We start from the raw sequence: 23444 nt of genomic DNA on the forward strand, positions 1-23444 counted from the left end.
TTTATATCCCCATTTACAAATTATTCAGGCTGCTTCGTGCCTGTTTAAAAAAAAAATCGATAATAATCTATTGAACATTATTGAGTTACTAGTCGGCTCGCAAAATATCGTTTATCAGGGGATCGGGACGGTATTGTTTGTTTCCTCCGCTACAAGGTTGATGATATTGGAGAATGTGGAAAACTTGAGCTGTTGAAGATCACGTTGGGTCTTGTGACGCTGTATGTATATAGTGAGCTTTACGGAAAGGTCAAGGTCCCGTGCTCCTGTGTCCCGTTGGCGATCGATGGCAAACCGGGCTACAAGTCCGCCTGTCCTCGCCTGTTTTGCTGGCGAGTTTCGACCCTAGCGTTGATTCTGGAGGTCAATCCCAACGGCGCACTGTGATTGGTCCGAGCGCCACCGGCCAGGTCACGTGGCCTTCCGCCCTGAGGCCAAGGCCGGCTCGGCCGGCGGCCCGGCCGGCCGCTCAGTAGCTTTGAAAATGCGGCACTGGGTGGGTCCGGCCGAGCCTCGCGCGCACTGGCAGCAGCACGACCGGTCCCGGCAGGCGTCAGAAGAGGACGACGAATGCCACGAGGAGCCCGCCGCCACTGGATTTCGCAGCCGTGTGTACGTCAACAGTGCTCTGCGGTCGAGCGCCAGCTCGGACGAGGTATGGTCGGCGCCGTGGCGGCCGTCGGCGGCGGCCGACTGGGGGCAGTCGGAGCTGCCGCGGCTCAAAATGCGGGAGATCCCTCCTAGGTTCCGCCGCATGCGGTCGTCGCCGCCGTCGCCGGAGTGGCGTCCGCCGGCGCTGGGACCGAGGCCGTCCCTCCCGGCGAGCCCGCCGGCAGAGTCCGCCTGGCAGTCGGCCTGCGGCTCGCACTACCGCTACCCGCCGCCGGGCTTCAACCCGCCCTACTCGTCCGCGCATCCGGCAGCCTCCGTGCCCGGCTTCGGGGTATCGGCCCCGCCTCCGGCGCCGTCCCACTCTCATGCCGGGATGGTGTTTGGTGGGGCGCCACTGCCGCAGACAGCCTCATACAATGAATTTCGCAACTACCCGACGAGTCTGAAGTCGCGCGACTGTGACCCAAATGAGCGTCGCTTTCAGCAGCAGCCGCAGCGTCCGCCGCTGCTGCTGCCGCACGCCTACAGCCTGCCGACGCTGGCGGCGGCGGTGACGGTCGCGCCCAGCTACCCGCCGCTCTCCGCCGCGCAGCCATCGCCGCCACTGCCCCCGCATCGGCCGCCGCCGCCGCCACCGCCACCGCCCGCCAGCCTCGAGGAAGTCTACCTACGGATGGCGGCAGCGCGGCGGCAGCAGTTCGTCGTGTCGCAGCAGCAGCAACAGTGTCAGCCGCAGCAGCAGCAGCAGCAGCAGGCTATGGCGCAACTTTCCCTTCATCAGCATCAGAAACAGCAGCAGCATCAGCAGATCATGAACTACATTTCTCACCAGCAGTTGCAGCCCTCCGCGCACTACCAGGAGCGCGGCCGGCAGCTGCACGCCGAGGGACGGCTGCAGGTGTCGCAGTACCAGCCCGAGCGCCACCCGCTGGCGCACTACCAGCAGCAGCTGGCGCAGCAGCAGGCCGAGCGCCAGAAGCTGCTGGCGCAGCAGTACGAGCGGGAGCAGGGTCTCCTGCAGTACCAGCTGGAGCGGCAGCAGCAGCTGGCGGCGCAGTTCCACCACGACTACCAGCAGCGGGTGAGTGCGTCGGCCGCGGAACCGGCGCCCGACCGAGCGGCCCTCTACCCACGCTACGGCGCCGGGGAGCCGGAGCGACCGGAGCCGCTGGTCTGCGGCTGGTGCCCGGTGGCCGGAATCTGCCCGCCGGGCGCCTTCGTGGCCGTGGCCTCGGCTCCGCCGCCGCCGCAGCCGCCGCCGCCGCTGGTGGTGCAGCCCCTCTCGCCGCCGCTCTGCTGTCCACCGTCTCCGGGCGGCGCGCCCTGGCCGGACCCCGACAGCGGTGTGCGCATCACCGAACTGCCGGTGGACGGCGCCGCCACCCCGCCGGAGCCAGCCGAGCCCGACCCGCCGCCACCACCGCTGCATCAGCAGCCTACCGGCAACCCCTGGCTGCCGCCCGTCCGGCCGGTCCGCTTCAGCGTCGGCTCAGACGACGAGTCGACGCGCTCGTCGACGCCCGAGGACGACTCGCCGGCGGCTGAGGAGGAGGATGGCGACGCGCCGCCGGCGCCGGAGACGGTCGCCGTCGTGGAGCAGACGGCAGAGTTCCTGCTCGGACTGCGCGTCGATGACGATGAGACCGGCGAGGAGCCGGACGCGTCGACGGCGTCGATGATCTCCACCGACACGGCCGACATGGCGACGGACGCCTCGTCAGCGGATGCCAATAACAGTGAGTACGAGTCTCTGGACCCACGCCACTGCATCGTCAGCCCCACTGTTTAGCAGTAGCTATTCGTTTTCTGAGCATTTCCGGACCATTTCCTATCGACATCTCTTGGTGCCGCGATTAGGAAGTCACATGGCGTTTTGATTACGAGCGCCACTCGGTGTGTCCGGGCTGGGGATGGGGCGGGCGGTTCATGGTTCATTACCCGCCGTTTGACGGCCGACGGCCGGGCGGTGTAGCGGGCAGGCGGCCGTAGCGTCGCCGCTAACGTCGCGGCCGACCATCGGACCCATCGGGAGCGGGTTTACGGCCGGGGTGGGCGGCCGGCCCTAACGCCTCCCTCGTGTGGTCGGCCGGCCGGCTCGGTTACCCGGGGGACAGCCGCGCTGGGCCGCCGGCCGCCGCCGCCGCTGTCAGTGGGGCCGCGGCGGCGGCGCCGGCCGGCGGCGACCATGGGTGTGACTCGGACGGTGCCGCGGGCCGCGCCCGAGGCGACCGATAGTGACCCGGAGCCGACCGGGCCCGAGCTCGCCGATGAGCCGGGGTGTGCGTTCCACCAGGAGCCGCCGCCGCCGCCGGCACCCGCTCCGACGGCCGGTGAGTGTCTCGCTGTCGGCTCTCCGCGCTCAGTGACAGGCTGGGCACCGAGCACCGTCCACAGCGCCCTCCTCTGCTGGCTTTGTCCCGCTAGAAATGGGCAAATTGTGGTCTGGCCGCTCGACCGCCGCCCTTCGCCGTCTTTGTGGCCGAAATTGGTGTCAGTACCGTGGCCGATAGCTCGCCTCCCTTGCCGAAAGCGCCGCCGTCCGTCGCTGAAGTGCCGTCCCCAGACGCAGTCGCTCTAATCTGTGGGGAGCCTTCGTGCGCGGGCGAAAGGCACCGCCGGAGAAATGGCCCCTGTCCGGGCCATATCTCCTGGCGACGGATGTCGCTGAGGATCCCCTCTGGGCCGGACAGTCGGAGCTGCTCTGAAATCTCGACCCTAGCTGGTTGTATCGTTCGTTTGGTATCAAGTTATCAAATGTTTGTTTGCCTTGTAAACTATCTGGAGAAACCGGTGCCGGTATCCTCATTGACGTCATACTTGCCAGGCTGGATGACTTATCTCTGCTGGGAACAGATGCGTCTCGAGTTTGCAGCCTTCAGCTCCATCAAAATAGCTTTAATCCATGATTCATTGATAACGTAGCCATGCCTTGATTCATGGCTGCATTCCTTATGAGTGGACATGACAGGACATACTTTTTTCTCCATTTTGCATGTAATGAGCAGTGGCTGACACGCTTGATTTTGCACGTTTCACTTTCAAATGTCTTTACCCGGGACTCCCCGGATTGCTGAATGATAACCCAGCAGTACAGAACTGTTGAATTAATAATAACCCAGCCTCACAGACTTCAGTGTCTGGCTGCAATCCTTACTTTTTTCTTACTACCTTGTGTGGTAGGCGTGTCGTGGATGTCCCCACTGCCCTGTGCTCCTGGCGCCTGCATTCTGACCCGTCCCTGGATCCTGGAGTATCGAATTCGGCCACTCCAGTCGGGTGTGGAGTGCGAGTGGGCTGCGTGATCGTATCGATCTCGGTCCACCCTGCGGTGCAGTGCGGGTCTGCCGGCCACTAACTTGAGTGACCGTTTAGAGCCTATCGACCGACCGCCTACCTCGCTTAGGTGCCGTCGAGTGAGTGGCTTGCACGGTAGGCGTCCTAAAGGTAAAGTTTTAACGTTTGACTCTGCGCTGTGGTCCCATCGGCGGTGGGCTAGTCGGGACGTGTTTCGGCCTACTGGCTGGTATATTAATGGTTGCCCTCACTGAGGGATAGCTACATATTGTCTTCTAAGTACTGTGAGTGATGATGTGGAAATTTACGAATAATTTTATGATGCCAGGCCGCCTCATTCCTTAAGACACTTTATTTAGCGCGCTAAATAAAGTTTATTTAGGCTAGGGGCTGGGTCCAGGTGGGTTGGCAACTGAGCCAACGCGATACCTATTCCCTATCTTACATGCAGGGTTGTATACGACTCAATCAATAGCAATCAATTCAATCACGACAAATTTGGGAAACCAAATTTGTCGTGATTTATTTATTGATTGTTATTATTTTATTCTTTTATTGAAGAGTTCGGAGAATGGAAGCATACACTTAACGACTCCTATGCGTTGCGAAACCGCTTCGATTTTCTGCATTGCAGAGTAAGCGTAGCACATTTATTAAACATTCGCTCGCCAACCCGTTGTGAAAGTGCGTGGTGTGGTGGTGCATTGGGTGATGGCTCACCGCCCGATTGTGACGGCTCACCTCCCGATGATACAGCGCCGCTGCCGGTACCTTGGCCACAGAGATGCCGTCCTACTCCAGTTTTGGTGACTGCCCTCTGGTCCAGCTCTGCGCTCCTACTTACCTGTCTGATGTCTGTTCTCTCCGTCCCCGGCTGGGTCGGTGCGGTGAATACCTAAACTTTGATCAGACGGGCTCGGCGGCGGGCACATTTGGCTGGTCTGGTGGCCCACCGCCAATCGGCCTGCCTTTATCTGGCCGTCAGCCGGTATTGGAGGAGCTGCGAGCGCTCGATTGCAGCCGACCAAAGCCTGAATTGGTGATGAGACGTTCCCCGATGGATGGAAGTGCCCGATTTCCTCCATTCGGCCTCCAATATCCGCTCTGTTAAGCCTAAGGAGGAGCGCTTCTAAAGTCCTGTCAGATACTTACGTCGGACAATATCCTGTGACAAGGTCACATGCTATAATAGTAGTACGAAAATGAGCTCAGCTGACTTCTGCAGCAGTTGCAGCAGTCCTGTGGTGTAAAATTGGTATCTTATGTTCGAATATGAATAGCGCTGGTGGTATTTATTCAAACGATTAATTGCGTACCAGTATTTAAACAAAATGTCTATTGTAAACTCCATTATTTACAGTGCAAGAGTTCGTGAGTACTCGAAGCACCAATATCCCAGAGAACCGAAAGCTGTTTGTGGATTTTAATTCGCTGGGGTGCTCCACATTCCTTCTCAGTCCACCTTCCCTTGCGCTCCCCTGCCATCCTTCTTCCCCCTGGCGTTTAAGTCACAGCCGCAGCTCCACCCGCTGTTTGTGATACCGCCATCCTGCCCTGTTTGAATTCTGCTCAAGTGCCGGCCGTGTACCCACTGCCAACGCCAGGTACCGAGGAGCCTAGTGCCACCATACAGCGAGCATTGCCCGTCGCTGACTGTTAAACACGCTGCATAGCTGCACGCAACGCGTGGGCCGTGCTGGAATAACGAATTGGAGGGCTGACGTGTTAATCGCAAACAAAGCTTAGTCGCGTATTCACCAAGCAACTTTGCCAAACAATATCCCCTACTGCGTTCGAAAGTGTTTGCTTACTGGAAATGTTGGCAGAGGTTGGTGCTGCTGTGATGTGTACTGTGTGTTACGGTCTGTCGTCCTACCTTATGTTTTTTCACCCGACTTGATTCGTCTGGCACTTCTAACCTCTGATATCCCTGTCTTTCAGACATTCAGCGGCGTAAAAAACTGCGCACTGGACCGGCCCAGCCCAAGAACGCCGTCTCAGCGCTCAACGAGCTGAAGCCGGGCCTCGAGTACAAAGTCATCCAACAGGAGGGTCCCACGCACGCGCCCACATTCACTGTGCAGATTGAGGTAGGTTGAAGACGCCAGGCTAGGGGCTGGGTCCAGGTGGGTTGGCAACTGAGCCAACGCGATACCTATTCCCTATCTTACAAGTTACATGACATGCCGCAACAGTTTGAATATCTGGAAACTAATGCAAAGCACTGGCATTGCTATCAATCCTCGACTACTGACCTGTAGTCCTCCGTTTAGTATTGCTGGACTTATTAATTTATGTTGACAGTTGTTGATTGACCGTTACTAGCAGTCTTATAATAGCAGACCGGTAATCATCATTCATTCTGAGGTCATGAGTGGTGGTAAACGGTCATCCCGCGGGATCTCGCAAGGCCCCCCTCTCCCCCCCCCCCCCGTGTGTCTGCGGTCGTGGCATTCGCAGATGTCCACTCTCCGTTTTTGCCGTCCTGTCGCTGGCGGGCAGTTCTGTCTCCGCTGACGAAGCACATATCCGCGCTCGTCCACTACCCGGTCCTACCCTGCAGCGGCCTGCGGTCTCTGGTCGTCCGTCGGACGTGGTGCGCTGAGCCGCCCGACTGTCCTGATTGGAGACCCGCAGGATTTGTGGTCCTGCCGCCGCCGGCCCGGAGATGGTCCCCAGGGCGCGGTGATGCTTTATATGCATCCAAACCGGACCCAGGCGACGCCCGACGGAGGTCGCTTGGGACGTTAGTAAGCCGATGGGGTCATTGTGTACAGAGTCGTCTTATGTAATCTGCCCCGTTGAGCCCAGGTCTTAGCGGTAAGAATGCTGAACTTCAAAAAGATCTGGGTTTAGAAAAGCCCTGCTCTACTAAGAAAAGAAGTCGTGACGGGGGCTGCACTGAAAGCATCTCCAGATTTCGAGCTGGGAACGGTTTAACAGCGCCGTAGGGGCGCTGGACAGGCCATTTCATCTATCGTTACCCGTGATCGTTAATCAAACCCGTGTCTTGAGCATGTCTTGAGTTGGCTGTCTTTTACTTGGTCGTGGGGCCTGCGTCGCTGTATATCTATGTGCGTCATTCTCGCGATTCCGGCACCCTTCCAGTCGAGCCGCCGGCAGCCTCTCGCAGGGACGAGCAGAGAGACAGGCGTTATCCCAGCGCTGGTAGCTGGCAGGTCTGATGAAAGGATCTGCAACCGCTCTAGATCGGCGGGCGTAATCTGGTTAGGGCTCCGGGGACGGCGTGCAGAGGCTCGCCGCCGTGCGCCGGTGCCGCTCGCCCGTCTGCCGGTGCCGCTCGCCCGTCCGTCGGTCTGTCGGTCCGCCCGGTCGGCTGACGCTCTCCCAGAGGCCTGCTCGGTGACGCGCCGTCAGAGCTGGATGGCGAAATTTACTCAGATTCGCGCGACGTCTGATGTATTTTATTGCGTCGCCCGCTCCAAATGAGGGGACATTTGTCATCATGGATAAATCACTCACGCAGCGGAACGGCGCACGTTTCAGCCGGCGGTGGCGACGTGGCTTCGCGGCCGACATGAATCACTGTCCGGGTTCGCCGTCAGGTCAGTGCGCGCCGCCGTTTGGAGAGCGGCTCTCGTCTGTCGCGCTGGCGCGGCGCCGCCGGGAAAGACCGTGCCGTCTGACCGACCGCGGCCGGTGGCGGCTTTTGTGAGCGCCGGCCGTGTCAGCCGGTCGGCGGCTCTCATTGTCGGCCGGCTGTGACGGATGGTCGCTCTGCCGACGCCAGTTCGGGGTGACGCCCGACGGCGGGCCACGATCCCGGCTTTTTGTGCTGCGCTGCTCATAACGAACTGCGCGCCTGGGGGCGACAGCGGTCGCGTCAAGTTCCGGTGGCGTCGTTTTGTGACCGCTCGCAGTCTGAGAAATCGGCGACTGTCAACATCAGGGTTCTTTTCAATTGAGGCATAGCCACCACTATATTTTCCCCATCTTTGCCGCTATTGACACGGAAACCACATCGACAAAAACCTCTGACTTCTTGGCGATTTATGACCCATCGCCTGACATTGGACAGCCGCCGATTGCTCATTATCGGTCAACGATTGCTCATTATCGGTCTTCCTCTCCGTATTGAGCTGGGGACTACAGAGGGCACAGTCATCTGGTCTGTCTCAGCCGGTCCGCTCGATTCTCTTTTCGCCTCCCAGACGAGTGGCTCGTTACCTCCGCCGGGCCGTGTCGGGTCATCGACCGAACACAGCCGACGTCAGTCACCACCGGACGGCAGCTACCGGAGCTGGAAAAACGGCGACCTTTCTTTGGACAGCAGCTACAGTGAGCGAGAAAGCGTCAATTCTGTCTACAAGACGACTACAGGGATGATTTTACCCCAACCTTTCTTAATTCTTACAACGGCAGCCGTCGAGATAAACAATGTCATATCTCCATGAAAGACAGGTATGATTACCGGAAAATCATATTTCTTTCTGGATTTTTCCCCATGACAGGAAAAAGTTGCGCCTCCCAGCTCAGCCAATTGGTTATCGGGGAAACGTCAGTCTCCCTCGGGAGGTCAGTAATATTGTCAGTGGCCTGACGAGTGGCTCGTTACGGGCGCCGTCTGTGTGGATAGGTGTGTCGGATAATCGATGCCCGGCCTTCCCTGGCCCGTCGGTGCTTTGTTCTGAGGAAATAGAAGGTGGTGGCGGAGAACAGCCTGGACTACGTCCAGCTACTGGCGCTGTGCTGGGGCCGTGCTTCATTCTGGGACTTCTCCACTGTTGAGGTAGATTGATCGGCTGCATTGCGTCTCCCATTCGCTCTTTTTTATCTATACAACTAGCTCCTTTCCGCTCGCGAGGTAATCCCAGTTCGCTGTATGCCTGCCATCTCCCGTGGCGATCCGTCTCCCTCCATCTCGCTCGTTGTGTGGCGCTGCTCCGGCTGACCGGAGCGGCGCGCCTCTCAGCTCATTATCCTCACTGCAGCCGCCCCCGCCCCCGCCCCCGCCCCGGTGTCCGCCGGCCGGACGGACCGGGGCGGGCCGGTCCCGTCTATGGGCGGCAGAGTGGGCCTTTCTGACCACTCTGCTCCGGTCAATGGTGGAACCCAATCATCGCGGACGGACGCGGGACGGTGCAGGGCCCCCTCTGCGAGAGCACTTCCCTAGGCACGTGGCCTTGTGATGGCTGAAAACGGATCTGCTGTGCTGCATAAAAGACGTGATCGACCCAGCAATGATTGTTCGAACCATCATATTTTTAATCATTGCTATTTTCCCACCGTGATGTTGAATTCCTTAAAATCTTTCCTGCTGAAAGTGAACCGTGATGCAAAAAAAAAAACTTCCTTGGAGATGGCGGCTGTTTTTAATGAATAGATGTTCTTCAGCTGAAAACAATGAATAGTAACGAGGCTGTGAAAATTAATTATCTGCCTTTCCGCTTTTATTTTCCAGTTCAGCGAGATCAAGTTTGGAAATCCCTCGTAGATCTCTTTCCTTTCTTTATTTTCCAGTGCTGCTGTTTGCCAGACATGTGCATGGATCTGAGTGATGGATCTATGATCCCAGTGGATCTCGAAGCAAAGTACAGGTTGGGATCTATGATCCCACCGGATCCGGCGTGAAAAATACATCTTGGATCTATGATCTCATATGATCTGACGATAAATTACGACATTGGATCTATGATCTGAGTGGATCCCACCATGCACCACATTTGAAACCATTTTATAAAGGGTTTCTATGCCAATAAGTGACACAAAACTATGGATTATGACGTGCGATCACATAAAATCACTAAAACAGAACGTTTGTGAGTTGAAACAAGTGCTTTTTTGGGATATATGTGTTGACAAAAAATAAGTGAGGATCTATGATCTCACTGGATCTCAAGCAAAAAAATGAGACTCGGATCTGTGACCCCTACGGATCTTTCGATAAATTACAGAGCTGGATCTATGATCCCGTCGGATCCGAGATCAGGATCCGTGGGATCAGATCCCAGATCCATTTTCTCGGATCCATGCACATGTCTGCTGTTTGCTCCTACCCCGGCGCACTGACGGCTGCCCGCTTATTTTACATGACTGCGCTCCCCTCCTCCGCTCGGTAAATAACAAAGAGTTTCATGTCTGACCCCCGTCTCTCTATCTCTGCTCCAGGTGAATGGTGAGGAGTTTGTCGGCACGGGTCGCTCCAAGAAGCAGGCCAAGCAGACGGTGGCCGAGGCGGCGCTCCGCTCTTTCATCCAGTTCAAGAACGTGCCGGACTTCCAGCTGGCCATCAACCCTCCGGCGCCGGCCGCCGACTTCACGGCTGACGTGGGCGTCACCGGCTGCGGCGACTTCGTGCTCAACAAGGCGGTCGGCAACGGCGACAGCAACGGCAGCGCCGAGGTGCGTTCCAGACCCGACTGGCGGGCGGGATGTTCGGTATCGGTAGCAACGGGACAGTGTGGAGTAGATAGTAACTAGGATTGACATACCAAATACCAAGTTGTTATTGACTCGGTATCGATATACCGAAAAGTTGGTATCTGATTGACATCTCTAACCTACTTTCTTCAAAGTTATAAATGTAAGTCCGGACCACTGCATTGCTATAGCGATCACACCAGTATCCATTCGTCCCCATTCTCCTGGCTGGTGAAGGCGGAGTGGGTGTCTGCGCTACAGGCGGCCTATAAACAGACCACTAACGCGCGGCGTCTGTCGCTGCCGGCGGCCGACAGAACAGTGGGCCTGTTTACGGGAGCCGTACCTCCCCGGGAGGCTGCAGTGCTGATCTGACGACTGTGTCCCTCCCCGTCCCTCCCTCGTCCCCATCTGTCGATATTGGAAGGAGCTGATGTCAGACGGCTTTTGGGAGGTTTATAAGTGCAGGATTACTGCCAAAATAATAGAGACGATTTCTCCCGAACCTCTGAGAAATTGGGTCGGTCGTAAGAAGCTACCATGCGGCGTGGCGTTTTTTCTCCATCAGATGAGCCGGGGATTATGTGCGCGGGCAGTGTTTGCAGAGAAAACAGGCTGACCGGGGAGGCTCTCCTCCGCCTCCCGGTAGTGTGGTCATAATCCCACGAGTGGGCGCAGATTGCGGCGGGGAGACCGCTGCTGCTCCTCGCCTGTCAGGCCGGTCAGTAAGGTAGCCTTGCGAGCCTTCAGGCGCTGACGCGACGTCAGCTAGCTAATTGGACCGAACTATGAGTACTTATCGGGCGATGCGAATGCCATGAAATTGTCCGCCTTTCAGAGGCCGGTCATTAATTTTATCGCCTAGTAGCGCGCTTCGTGACATATGGGCTACCGAATAATACGAGTCGATCGGTCATACTGGAGCGTTTTATCGGCGGCCCGCCAATGTTCACGCTCCGGATCAATACCCAAAGTTGGGCGCCGCGTAACTTTGGGGCGGTCAAACTCCCTAACTGCTCCGCCTGATAACAAGAGGCCAATTCGATGGAGTGCCGCTGAAAATGAAGGGTAGTTGGGACCGTGGCAGACACAATGACGCCTCGGGCTCTTCATTTCCGATATCTGACTGTCACATCAGTGTGGCGCAATGCGTGGGCGCTCGCTTTGATGTGGGAATGAGTTGGTTGCTGTTTGAACTGTGCTTTTGATATTAGCAAAACAGGCCCAACGGCCAACATGTTATCGAAACATGTTTGGTACCGGCCAGCATGTTTTCGAAGCATGTTTTCGACACTTCCAATTGCTTTTCTTTCTCCTGTCATTTACTCCCTGCAGTCCCTCCACACATACGCAAGCAAACTCGAATCGCATCACCCTTCGCCTTATTGATCTTGACTATGATGTATGCGAGTGTGATTGTGATGCTTGTCTCTCTTTATCTTGACTTTGAAACCACCGTTTTATTTTTTGTGTGGGTATGTGTGCTGGTATTGTCTGTATCTATGTTTCTTGTATTATCTTGACTATGATGTATGCGAGTGTGATTGTGATGCTTGTCTCTCTTTATCTTGACTTTGAAACCACCGTTTTAATTTTTGACGAGAGGATGTAATAGCCGCTTTTAGTGGATTTCCTTAATACACGTCTGAGTCTGAGTCTGATCTCTCACCGCCTTTCCACCAGGGTACGAACGGCTCGACCCCGCGGCCGCGGCTGACGCTCACACCGGCCGACAAGAACCCTGTGCAGCTGCTGAACGAGCTGCGGCCCGGCCTCAAGTACGACCTCGAGGAGGAATCCGGCGAGCCGCACGCCAAGAAATTCAGCATGAGCGTCCTCGTCGACGGAGAGAAATTCGACGGCGTCGGTGAGTTGAGAAGGGGACTGGGTAGAGAGTGGGAATACGATGTATGGGACAGGAATTTGAATTGTGATCATACAGTTTGCGGATCGTTCGACTGTGTGCTTTAATGGGTTTGAACTTTACTCTGCGACGGCAAACTTTTCGCCGTCGGTTTGTTTGGTAAATGTCCGATTCATTTCTCTTCTCCGGGCTCAATGGGTCGCACCCAGGTGACCGATTCAGTTCAAAGTTCGTTGATCTTTTCCGATGGAGGCTGAAGTTTGGGCGTTGGCGTCGGAAACTCCACCGTCTGAATTATTCGGTGTGTTTGCCGGTCAGTCGCGATCTGCCCCGGTACAGTACGGGTGGAGGCGTGGAGGAGCTGGTTAAAGCGGGAGCAGGGACGATTTGGTCCGGGCCGGGTCTGTCCGGGAACGGTAGTCAAATAGCCGCAATGTCTGATGGCTAGATGTGAGCGGCGGCAGTCAGGGCCAATGAAGCCTGTGCCCCGCGTTGCCTCCAACCCTCCGGCGACGGTTATCGACTGGGTCCGGTGGCGGACGGTCGCCGGCTCACTCCGCCCTGTGAATACAGAGCGGTCCCGCGCCGTCCGAACGGCCCGCCTGCATTAAACCAGCGACGGCGGACGGAATTCCGATCACACGGCGACCCGTATCCCGGCTGCCTGACGTCATGGGCGTCATCAGCAGCTGACTGGCTGTTCTCAGGGACGATCAGCCCTGCGCGGCCGCTGTCTGCCCGGTCCTGTGTTAGCTGTCTGCCGGTTCTTTTCTCCGGCCTGTCCCTGTGGAACAATAGTTGTAGCCGGCCGGCGCGGCCGTGTCATGAAGAAGCGACGGGCGGCAGCCGGCGCCGTTTTTACGACCGCCCGAACTGCTCCATTAGAGCTCTGCCGCCGCTGTGGCGCTGTGCCGTCTGGACGGGCCGAGACGAACCGGACTCAGTCACCGGAGAACTCTGGGAGAGCGGCGGGAACGGCGGGGATCCAGCGCCGGCTCCGAGAGCTTCAGTGCTGGGCCGCAGGCTGTACATATATTCTGCGAGGGGTTTACACGCCTGTCACGATGCTACGAGTCCACAAACCAAATATTGAAACGGCCTTGATCACTAAAGCCATGTATTTATGTAACATAATTCAATCATTATACCTTTCTGCCTCCAAGAAATCAGACTTTTTCCGATCGGCGTCATCGCCAGGTTTCGCCCGTCTCCGTGGCCGGCTCTGGGGCCGTGCCCGCGGCGACGAGGGCTCTCGGGGGCGGCCGCTGCGCCTCTCAAGTAAACCCTTGTATCGACCGAGCGCGCCGCTCTGCTGCCGTCGGTCGTTCTCGGTCCGCGCGCCCTTCCGGCCCGCTGGACGGGAGAGGGCAGGAGAAAAGACGAGAGGAGAGCAGTGAGGAGGAAAAGAGGCGAGAAGAGAGAATAGAGCAGAGAAGGAGGCGAAAGAAGACCAGGGAGGGGCAATGAAAAAGAAGAGGCATGAGAGGGAGCGCAGAGGAATGAGTCGAAATTGATATCGCGCAGCATGGGCGACTAGGAAAGGTGTGACGGATGTAGGGAATAAGAGACCTTTCGTCCAACCAACCGCCTGGGTGGTCGGATACAAGCTTTATACTTACGGGTAGTGATTGGGGATGCGTCGGTATTTCTCTTTCGGCAATGTGTCACCGGCGAAACGGCATCTTTGGCTCCAACCTATCAGTCAATCCAGTCGCTAACGGTCCATAATCGATGCTGTTATGTTTTACATGCTGGGGTGATAAAACAATTTTTGCTCGCTGCTCATTTGTTGGAGACAAACCTTACCTTTCTCATTTTATTTTTGAATTACGGCGCGTATGGCGGTGGCGGACGGGACCTGTATTTTACAGTGAAACTGTCCATAATTCCTCTGCCAATGGGTGGCTGAAGACCGTTTACGCGACGGTTTGCTGGGTTTAAGTGGGCCATAATTCGTGTGTGAAATTGTCCCTGGAATGGTATCCTGATGTTGACACTAAGCTGGAACCTGGTGGAATTCGGAAACCTCGACCTGACCGCTGAGAAATATGAAGGAAAATGAAAGCGGTAAAATTCAGGCCGCAAATATGCGATTATGAGACATGTATGGCTGTTCTTATAGCTGTGGATATGATGCACGTCTGCCGCTTACACATGCTTATTAGGATGAGATGACGATAATCTAATTTGGTTCAGGTCTGATGGAGCGCTTCGGCCTCGTCTGCGTCTTGTCTCTGCCTCGTCTGCTCTGCCTCGTCTGCTCTGCCTCGTCTTGTCTCTGGCTTGTCTCCACAGTATCGCCCCATTGCCCTGTGTTCTGTCACGTCTCGCCTGCCTGTGCTGTATTGCCCCAATGGCCGTTGCATCTCCTCCATCATTGTCCGAGCTGGATCTGGATTGGCTCACCCTACCCCGCTCCGGTCTGACCGAAGGGGGGGGGGGGTAGTCTGGCCTTGGCCTTCTGACCGATGGGCCATGGCTGACCAGCGGTCACTGGTCCCCTGGTAGCTGCGTCCCTCAGTCTGTCGTTACCGCACTGGCGAGGCGAACTGTACGACGATAGTCATAGATGCTTGGCCAGCTATGAAGTATGACTACATGGTAAAGTCATAACTGAACTATACGATGGCTCCGGTCTGAGCGTGGTAGGTATGTGCCGTATCCACTGCTAGCTCAGTCTGTCAGCAGTGCTGTTATCGGTCCCTGAGAATTGTGGCCACTACCTTCACTCTTCACCACCACACTGCCACCGCTGTCCGGTGTCGCTAGGTGCCCCGCCCCCCGCCATGTTACCGGCAGTCCGACGGCCGGTGGTCGTGGCTCCCGGGGCGGCGGTCTGCCGTTATTGGTACGGCTCCCGGTGGACCCCGTCCGCCGCTCTCTGCTCTGCGGTGCAGTGTTCCGGCGCCGCGCCGACCCGCTCCCGAGAGACCGCTGTTGTGGTGCCACCCGACCCGACACTGGTGGCCGCTGGCGGCGGAATTTCAACCAGCTGTGACAGCTGGTGGCCGCCCTAATGGGTACTTATCGTCTCGCTGGTTTCAAATTAGACGACATTACGAGGTGTGAATGTGTGGTCGGCTGGCCGGCGGTCTGATGGGGGCGTATGTCTCGGCCGAGTGGCACTGGTGGCTGGTTTGGGCAGCCGTAACTCTGCCGACCTGCCGTGTGTATTGCCGGCGCACTGTTTGTGGGCCGTCCTCTAAACCGGAGGGTGTTTGGTGTGGCCACGTTCCCGACACGACGCTCGTGGTGAGACCGTGGGTTTCGGACCAGCTGGGGAGCAGAGAGGCAGTATTTTGGACAACTGTAAGTCCTGTCATATCCCCAGCGCTACTATGTTTTGCGAGCAATGTTTCGTGTCGGGCTAATATCTAACTAGTATTTTGATTGGGCCTGGAAATCAATCTTCACGGCAAAAGCTCATCGCTGCCGAGTCTGAAGTCTGACTATTTTGAACTCAGTCACACAATCAGTTTTGACAGAGCCAGATTTTGGCTCAACTCTAGTTGTGATTGAATTTGCACCATTAATTCACATTGACAGCTCTGCATCCTCAGCAGCTCTGACAAATGCAGACCCTCGTGTCGGGGTGTCAGAATCGTGATGCTGCGGTCGGCGATATTTATTTTTCCAAGCATATCGGTGATGGCTCTAGTTTACTGACGTCCGTCTTAACTCTTCCCTCACCCATATCGGCCCCAAAGGGTCTCCAGTGCGCCAAGTGGGCTAACATTGCCCCGGGATTATCTCTTACCATCCCAGTGGACTTCCCTGACCACCGCGACAGCCGGTCCTGCACCCCAGGGACCGCGTCGATCACCGCCTCCTGTGGTCACCCACATCTGTTTAGATCGACCAGGAACTTCATCAATCTCACCTTGGTATTGGTTATGCTCGCTGTCTCATTCCTACCTTGTCTGTCTAAGCATTCTTCGCCCCCTCATATCGTGGTCACTTGGTGTCCCGCGCCCCCTTTCCCCGTAGACAGTGCTCCCATCCCCCTTTCTGTGTATGGTGTGTCCCCTCCCCGATGCCTGTCATTAGCCTCCCTACCCCTCCGTGCGTGGGTCTCCGTCTATCCTCCTGTGCGTGATCGCCCCCGTCGCTGTCTCTGTCCGGCTGTACCGACACAGGGGGCCGCCGCCGGCCGATAGGAAGCCGATCCGTTCGCGTTAGCGGCCGGTTCCCAGCTAATGGAGCCGACCGTGCATGCGTAACCAGGTTATCGGAGCGGCGCTGCGACCTGATGGATGTCCAGGTCGGCCGCCGGGGGTGGGAGGAGCGTGGCCTTGGCCGATTGTGTGTCCTTATATGTAGTTGTGTCAGACAGAAGAATTCGGTTGTGCGTCGCTTGAATTCAGTCAGACCATGCACTTGTTCGCAATTATCACTTAAATGATAATCGTTTACTTCGCTTATCGACGGCATGCGATCCGTGACACATATTTTCATATTTCGATCTCATATTTTTTCTCGTCATTTTCCACCCATTGAATGTGTCAGCCAAGCGATGATCTGTCTCCACTGATTGACTCGTGGCTGCACCTTCCTCCACCAGGACCCAGTAAGCGGCTGGGGAAGGCGGCGGCGGCCAAGGCTGCGCTCAGCAAGCTGTACAACTACTCGTTCGTCAACTACACGTCGTGCGGCGGCTCGGACTCGCCGTACGGCTCCACGGCCGACCTGTGCGAGCACATGAGCTTCCCACAGACGGTCGCCGATCACATATCCAAGTGAGTGGTGGACTAGGACTAATCGCCTTCTGGCCGATTTGTTAAGGCGAGCCGATAGAATGGTGTGTGTAAAAATCCCGCGGAGTCGTAACATGAGTTCTTATTTCATTCAAGGTGGTAATTGATATTCTATTTTGTTTGTTTGATGTAGTTCGTCGATCATGTTCGTCTTTCGAGCCCAGTGTGAGCCACTGTTTTCCCCGGCAGCGGTCCCATTGTGTATCGGGATGATATGTTGACTGCGGTGCGGTGCGGCCGAACAATTGAATCATCGCGCGAATGTCACCCGGCGCAGAGTATTGATTTACTCAGTGATGCGAGCCTGGCTGGTGCTGGTTAGAATGTATGCGTTGTTTGGGAACACGTCACATGCTGAAAACAGTCATTCGGTTGGACAGGGCACGAAATTGCTGCTTGTGTATTCAGAGGCTACAGAGCTCTGAATTCCCTAACGCTTTATGGCGCATGGCTGACGTCTTCGTCCAGCTTAATTAAGTGCTGGGTTAGTTTGATAGTTTATTTATCCGTAATTGATTTCATTATTTACATCTCTAAACTTATGAAACTCTCGAGTTGAGAAAGTTCAGATTGGCTTAGCTTGTTCTTTCCTCACCTACAGACGCGGGCTAGCCGGATTCCTGCTCACTCTTATGGTCCTGTGTCTCTTCTCGCAGGGTTGTGAACCAGCAGTTCCAGACGCTGATGGAGAACCAACAGTCTCACAGTCGGCGTAAGGTGCTGGCCGGCCTGGTGATGACCACCGGGCCGCAGATGTCCGAGGTCAAGGTCATCTCGGTCACCACCGGCACAAAGTGCATCAACGGCGAGCACATGAGCGTGGGCGGTAACAGCCTGAACGACTGCCACGCCGAGGTGATCGCGCGCCGCTGCCTGCTCGACTTCCTCTACGGCCAGCTGGAACTGCTGCTGCAGCCAGGTCAGTGGTGACAGGGCTTGATGGATGTGATGGACAGTTAGCTGGAGCTGCTGCTGCAGCCAGGTCAGTCAGCTCTCCGGGGCGTGGATGTAGGAGATGGAAATTAGCGGAAACAGCCAATTCGGTGCTCTCAGGAGCCCGACTGGAGGTGTTTAGCTGAAGCCAATACTGTAGCACGTCTCTGTCCTCTGGGTCTCGTCGTGCTGTTGCCTGTGGCTGTTAGCTATGGCTTCCAATACAGATAGGTTGCTGTTCTTTGCATCTCTCTAGACGTGGTGCAGAGCCGAAGCCCTCGTCTGAACCTCGATAGGTCACTATCATCCCCGTCCCGCCCCTCGTCCCGGTCCCTCTGCGCGTCTGCGACACGGGTCATTGACGATCTCTGATCGGTCGGCCGGCGGCCACCGGAACCGATCACTTCCGCTGGTCGGGCTCCTCGTATCCGTGGGGAGGGGTGAGGTGCGCTGACGTTCTCCACCTTCCGCTGGGGGGGGGGGAGGCGGCATAAAAGCAACGGTGGATTGATAACCGTGGGTTGGATAGCATCACAAACAGCTGCGGGCAATCTAGCTGACTTTGTCGGTGCTTGTTTCATCTTCAAGCTTATCAAGAGAGGCTGGTTTTGTTTTTATTCGTTAATTTGCTAGATACGTGAGTCGAGTGTGGATTCTCTCGACCTAACCTGAAGTAGCTGTTGAAATTGTTGTGGGGGCCGGCTACTCTCCCTCGAATTCTCTCGCCCCCGGGCTGCCTGAGGAAGCTGTTCCGTGCCGTGTCGTGCCGTGTCGTTCTGTGGCCCTCCCGTTCCGTGCCGTGGCGCACTGTGCCACCCGCCTCTCTCACAGTCTGATGCACCGCCCGGCCGTGGGGAGGCGGTGGCGGCGGCGGGCGCAGAGTGCGGTCCCCGGCTGTTGACTTTGGCATGTGCCGCGGTCGTCCGTCGGCACTGCGGGATCCGACCCGACCCGACCCTGCCGACCCGGGGAGGGGGGACACCCTACTCCATGTGTCACCCGGGTGGGGCGCCGGGCGGGCTGAGCGAACGGGCGCCGGCACGGACAGGACGCGGTCCCTTGACAGGACGAAGGTTTTGTGGAGAGGCCGGATCGGCTCAACACTGATGTGTTGAGATGGATCACTCGGTGGGATGGAGCAATCAGCGGGCGTTGCGACCAATTGGCAGGTGCTTTGTTACGGCGACTAACAGGTGCAGTGTAGGCCGTAGGGTAGCTTTACGGTGCCGCATCGAGGGCAGATGGTTGGAAGGAGGTTGAGAGTAAAGGGAAAATGGAGAGTTTAAGCATTCACCGCCCATCCTGCCTTGCTGGCGATTTGCAGTTTCGGTTCGCAGAATATAAGCGTTAGGTCTTCTACGCCGGAAAGCGTCGTAAAATCGGTTCGGTTAAACCACCAACAGCTGTCGATATGCGGATTTTGACCTGTCGTCAGTGTCTCCGGTGAGCTCGGTCGTCGTTTTGTGGACCGTCGGCGGGCGGCGGTGTGTGATTCGCCATCATCGGCCGGTCACCGGAGCAGGGACGGGACCGTCTCATTTCCGCCGTGACCGCGCCGACCGGTCACGTTTCACGGGCCGCCGCCGGCGCCGAGAGAGAGACTGAGTTAGGACGCTGATGGCGGCTGCAGATAGGCTGTCTTCCTGTCTGTTTCCCCGGTTCGGCTATCCCGTTTTGCCGTCGCAGCCTGCCGCGGGCGCGGCGGTATCGCACGGCGCGGTGCTGGTCGAAGGTTCCGGCTTCTGCCGCTAGATGGCACTGGTGGTGGACGCCTGGGAGCATGCTGTGCCGCACGACTCGGAACCGGACAGTGAAAGTAACCGCACGCACGTCGACAGAAGTGGAATAGCTAATAGCGGACCATGCCCTTGACACCGACAACTGATCCGTTATTCCATTTGCGTAACAGTCAAGGACAACGGGATACCTTTACGAGGCGCGGTGCTGGTCTAAATTTAGTCCGCCTTGCCTTTGGTTGAATAAGCGACGATAGGCCAGGAATTCATCCAGGCAATTATCAGCAGCTGTCCAATGCAGCTCTGAACTCTGCAATCTGCTGAAATTAGGCACCTGAAATGTCTATTCCAATGTCATGTTCTAATGTATCTGCGCTAAAATAGACCAATTAGGTCTGAATAGATGGCCGCTCCGCACCTCAACTGGAAGCTCACAATCGACGGGCGGGAGCGGCACCACCATGTGATCACGCGACTGCTCGTTTTATCGTCACTGCATGGCGGTCGGTGGGTCGCCGTTTTATTGGTGTTACTTGCAGTTGGGGTCGGTGGCAGTTTTATGGGGGCGCCAATAGCACTGTGACCCCATGGGAGCGGTGTAAAAAGGTCGTCTGTCGCCCAGTATCGCAGCTGTCGAGCCCCTATGCCACTAAAGGTCATTTGGGCGCTGGGCTGTGAGGCCATATACGGCTGTGTTGATAGAGCAACAAGATTCGCTACTTGCACGCTATAACACAATATCCAGATTTGGAGTACGGGCAACTACATTACAATGGCTTATGAGTTATGTTTTTTTCTCTTTTTGGATCAATGTAACCCTCCCATCTTAGTCAAATAGGTATTTAACATCCACAGACCACGTCCAGCCCAGCATCAGCTCTGTCTCTATTGTGGCGAAGTAGATGCGCCTGGTGGCTTCAATGTTTTTTTTTTTTCCTTTTCATGAAAATTTTGATTGCCGCCTGAAATGCGTGTAGCTCTCCGCCCATTCCAGGCCGGCCACTATCTCAGACCGTCGAAGCAGGATGTAACCAGTCCTGTTGACATCGGCAGTCGGTCTTACTCCTCATGTGTCCCGTCCCTCTATCTTACAGAGACCGAGGGACAGAGCATCTTCGAGCCGCGACCGGAGGGCCGCGGTTACCGGCTCAAGGAGAACGTCCAGTTCCACCTGTATATCAACACAGCGCCCTGCGGAGACGCCAGGTACTGCAGCTTTGGTCGCTGGCCGCCAGGCGGACGGCGTGGGTCGCGGTGGGCTGGGAAAAGGTGGTAGCAGCGGGGCCCGTTCGGTCCCCTCGCCACTGGCGACCCGTGTCCTGTCTGTATTGTCTCTTTACACGTAGAGATACTTTGTAGGCTCTGCTGTCGACGCACTGCGTTGTTTTAACTCATAAGATAAATAATCATTTTAATGCGATGCATGAAGGACAATTTGCTAGTGACATTTCCCCAATGCGGGCTCCAATGTCAGGCTCAGTGCCAAGTGTCGCGCTGATAGCCGCCTCCGCATGAGAAATCGAGCGGCCGTGACTGACAGATCAGCCCGTTCGCTGTTCCGACCGCCGGCCGCTGGCACTGACTGCCACGCCCAAGTCGGCAGTTTTCCTCCCGGAGAGCCGCCCCACAGATTAGTCACAATTCGTGAGAACGTATTTTGGATTGTGCCCGAAAATGTGGCCCCGTCAGTTTTCTCCCCGTGGCTTGATCTTATCGATGCAATGAGTCCGCTTCTGGAAAATTTGTTTGCAAGTCAGTGCGGTTTTAGCTAAATGTAGGGCTTGCATCTACTATATGATATCGCAAAGAGACATCACTAGTTACTTCAGCGAAGACGAAATCGACTAGGCGTCAGCATAGTCGCGCTCTTTCAACGAGCGTGCTGTTCGCCTGTTGTCTTCCTTGTTCGCCATACCCATCTGCTTAGCATTTGCATAGCTATTTCCTTTCTGACCGTGGCATACAGTACAGATCATGCTCTGACGTCCCTCGTCTCCTTCCCTGTGTTCTACAGGATATTCTCGCCCCACGAGGCGCAGACTCGGAGCGACTCCCAGGACAAGCACCCGAACCGAAAGGCCCGTGGTCAGCTGCGGACCAAGATTGAATCCGGGGGGCACCATTCCGGTCAAATCCAGCGACGGCATCCAGACGTGGGACGGTGTTCTGCAGGTGAGGACTTGTTGATGTACAGTCTGTCTTAAAAGTACCGCGCAAAGTGACGGTGGATCCATCAAGCTTGACCGAGGAAGGGCCTGTTATAATTTGAAAGTCACCGAACCAATCGACCCGAGGAATGGGCGAGGATATCCACTGCTTCGGTGACTCAAATTTAGCAGTCCTTCCTCGGTCAGGCTTGTATCCATCAAGCTTGACCGAGGAAGGGCCTGTTATAATTTGAAAGTCACCGAACCCCACCCTTTCGAGCCAAAGAAGACGACGAACACTGCAAGACAACGGACGTCGGACCAACAACGAAGACGGACGACAGAACCGGGCCCAAATACAGGACGCTGTGGTGGCCCGTAAGCCACAAATACCAGTACCAGTACCAATCGACCCGGGGAATGGGCGAGGATATCCACTGCTTCGGTGACTCATATTTAGCAGTCCTTCCTCGGTCAGGCTTGATGGATACTCCGTTACTTTGCGCAGTACTTTTAAGACAGACTGTACAATTATGTTTGTCATCTCAAGTGCTGGAGTTGTTTTGCAATTATCTCTGATTTTTCCTTTTTATATACACCCTTTGTCTTGGACGTAGACCACCTGTATACCGGTATGCAGAGGTCTATGTCTTCTGTTCTTCTTTTCTGTTGTTTTTAATGTCCTCATGTGTTATTCAGACGTCACCGGAGCTCTGCGGCGTGAATCAAGCGCGGCTACTTGGTGCTCTTGCCGCAATGCTGAATATCAATCCTCTATTCAGTTTTTTTACCTTCTCATATGGTTTGTAAATTGCGAAGTGGACAAATTTTGGCGTCACCAGCTGCATCATAACCCCGAATGTTTCTCCGATGCTGTTTTTTTTTCCGACGATTGCTAGCTATTGAAAGCAGCTAATTGGTGTAACTGGTTTACCATAAATCCAAACTTCCACCGATGCATGGAAGCCTCACAAATTTGGAAATATGCATTTCTGTAGTATTTTTTCTTCATTTTATTCCAATCAATATGGGAGATCAGTGCTGTTGCAAGATGTAATGACTGTGCATTTTGTAGGGCCTTTTTCTCCTCTGCTCTGCACAGTAGTGTGCCCGGTTCACGCTGCGCGCGGAGTTCTTTGTTTCTCCTCGGACCGGGCCGGCCGGCCTCTGATCAGATAGCGGCTGCCCTGCAGGGTCCCTGCACATGGTCCGACCGGCTAACTGTCCGCCGCGCCACCAATCTGTCACCGAGGTGCCCCCCCCCCCCCTCCGCTCCGGGGTGGGAGCGGGGTCGGCGGGGTCCCGGTACCTGGTACACCCCGCCCTCCGGGCCCGTGCGCGCCGGTCACGACCCCAGCCGCCCGGCACGACTTTGGCGCAGAGTTGGACCACGGGCCGCGCCCGGTCAGGTCAGGTCGATTAAAGGTCACCGCTAGGTCATAGTGGGATTACAGTCGATTGAATAATAGGGCAATGTTCTGTCCCCGAGCGGGCAGATCTGGAGCAAATGCGAGCGCTTGCGATGTGCTGGCAGGTTTCGCTCTAGATCAATATTCAGGCGTCATGCTTACAGCATGAACGTCATTTTCACACGTACTATCTGGTGTAACACTCTGGTATGATAGACAAGTTACTCCATCGGTCGCTGCAACATGTCTCGAAGGTCGTGGTCACCCGCCCTGACAATGGGTGTTGTCGGGTCGCGCCGCGCTGCTGCAATCGT

The 23444-nt window shown here is 56.2% G+C and overlaps 1 protein-coding gene across 1 annotated transcript; it reads left to right on the plus strand.

Moving 5' to 3' along the window:
* Positions 1–1073: 1073 nt before the first annotated feature.
* Positions 1074–21746, plus strand: LOC122368204 (double-stranded RNA-specific editase 1-like; the record flags this gene model as incomplete). Its single annotated transcript, XM_043341921.1, is given in 9 exon segments — positions 1074–2348; positions 5848–5996; positions 10036–10269; positions 11971–12154; positions 16713–16887; positions 17562–17824; positions 20669–20780; positions 21589–21687; positions 21689–21746. Coding segments are annotated over 9 exon segments (2337 nt in total), but the record flags the coding sequence as incomplete, so codon positions are not given.
* Between the last annotated feature and the right edge of the window lie 1698 nt (positions 21747–23444).

The sequence above is a fragment of the Amphibalanus amphitrite genome, unplaced genomic scaffold, assembly GCF_019059575.1.
Source record: "Amphibalanus amphitrite isolate SeventyFive unplaced genomic scaffold, NRLGWU_Aamphi_draft 000932F_arrow, whole genome shotgun sequence".
Lineage (NCBI taxonomy): Eukaryota > Metazoa > Arthropoda > Thecostraca > Balanomorpha > Balanidae > Amphibalanus > Amphibalanus amphitrite.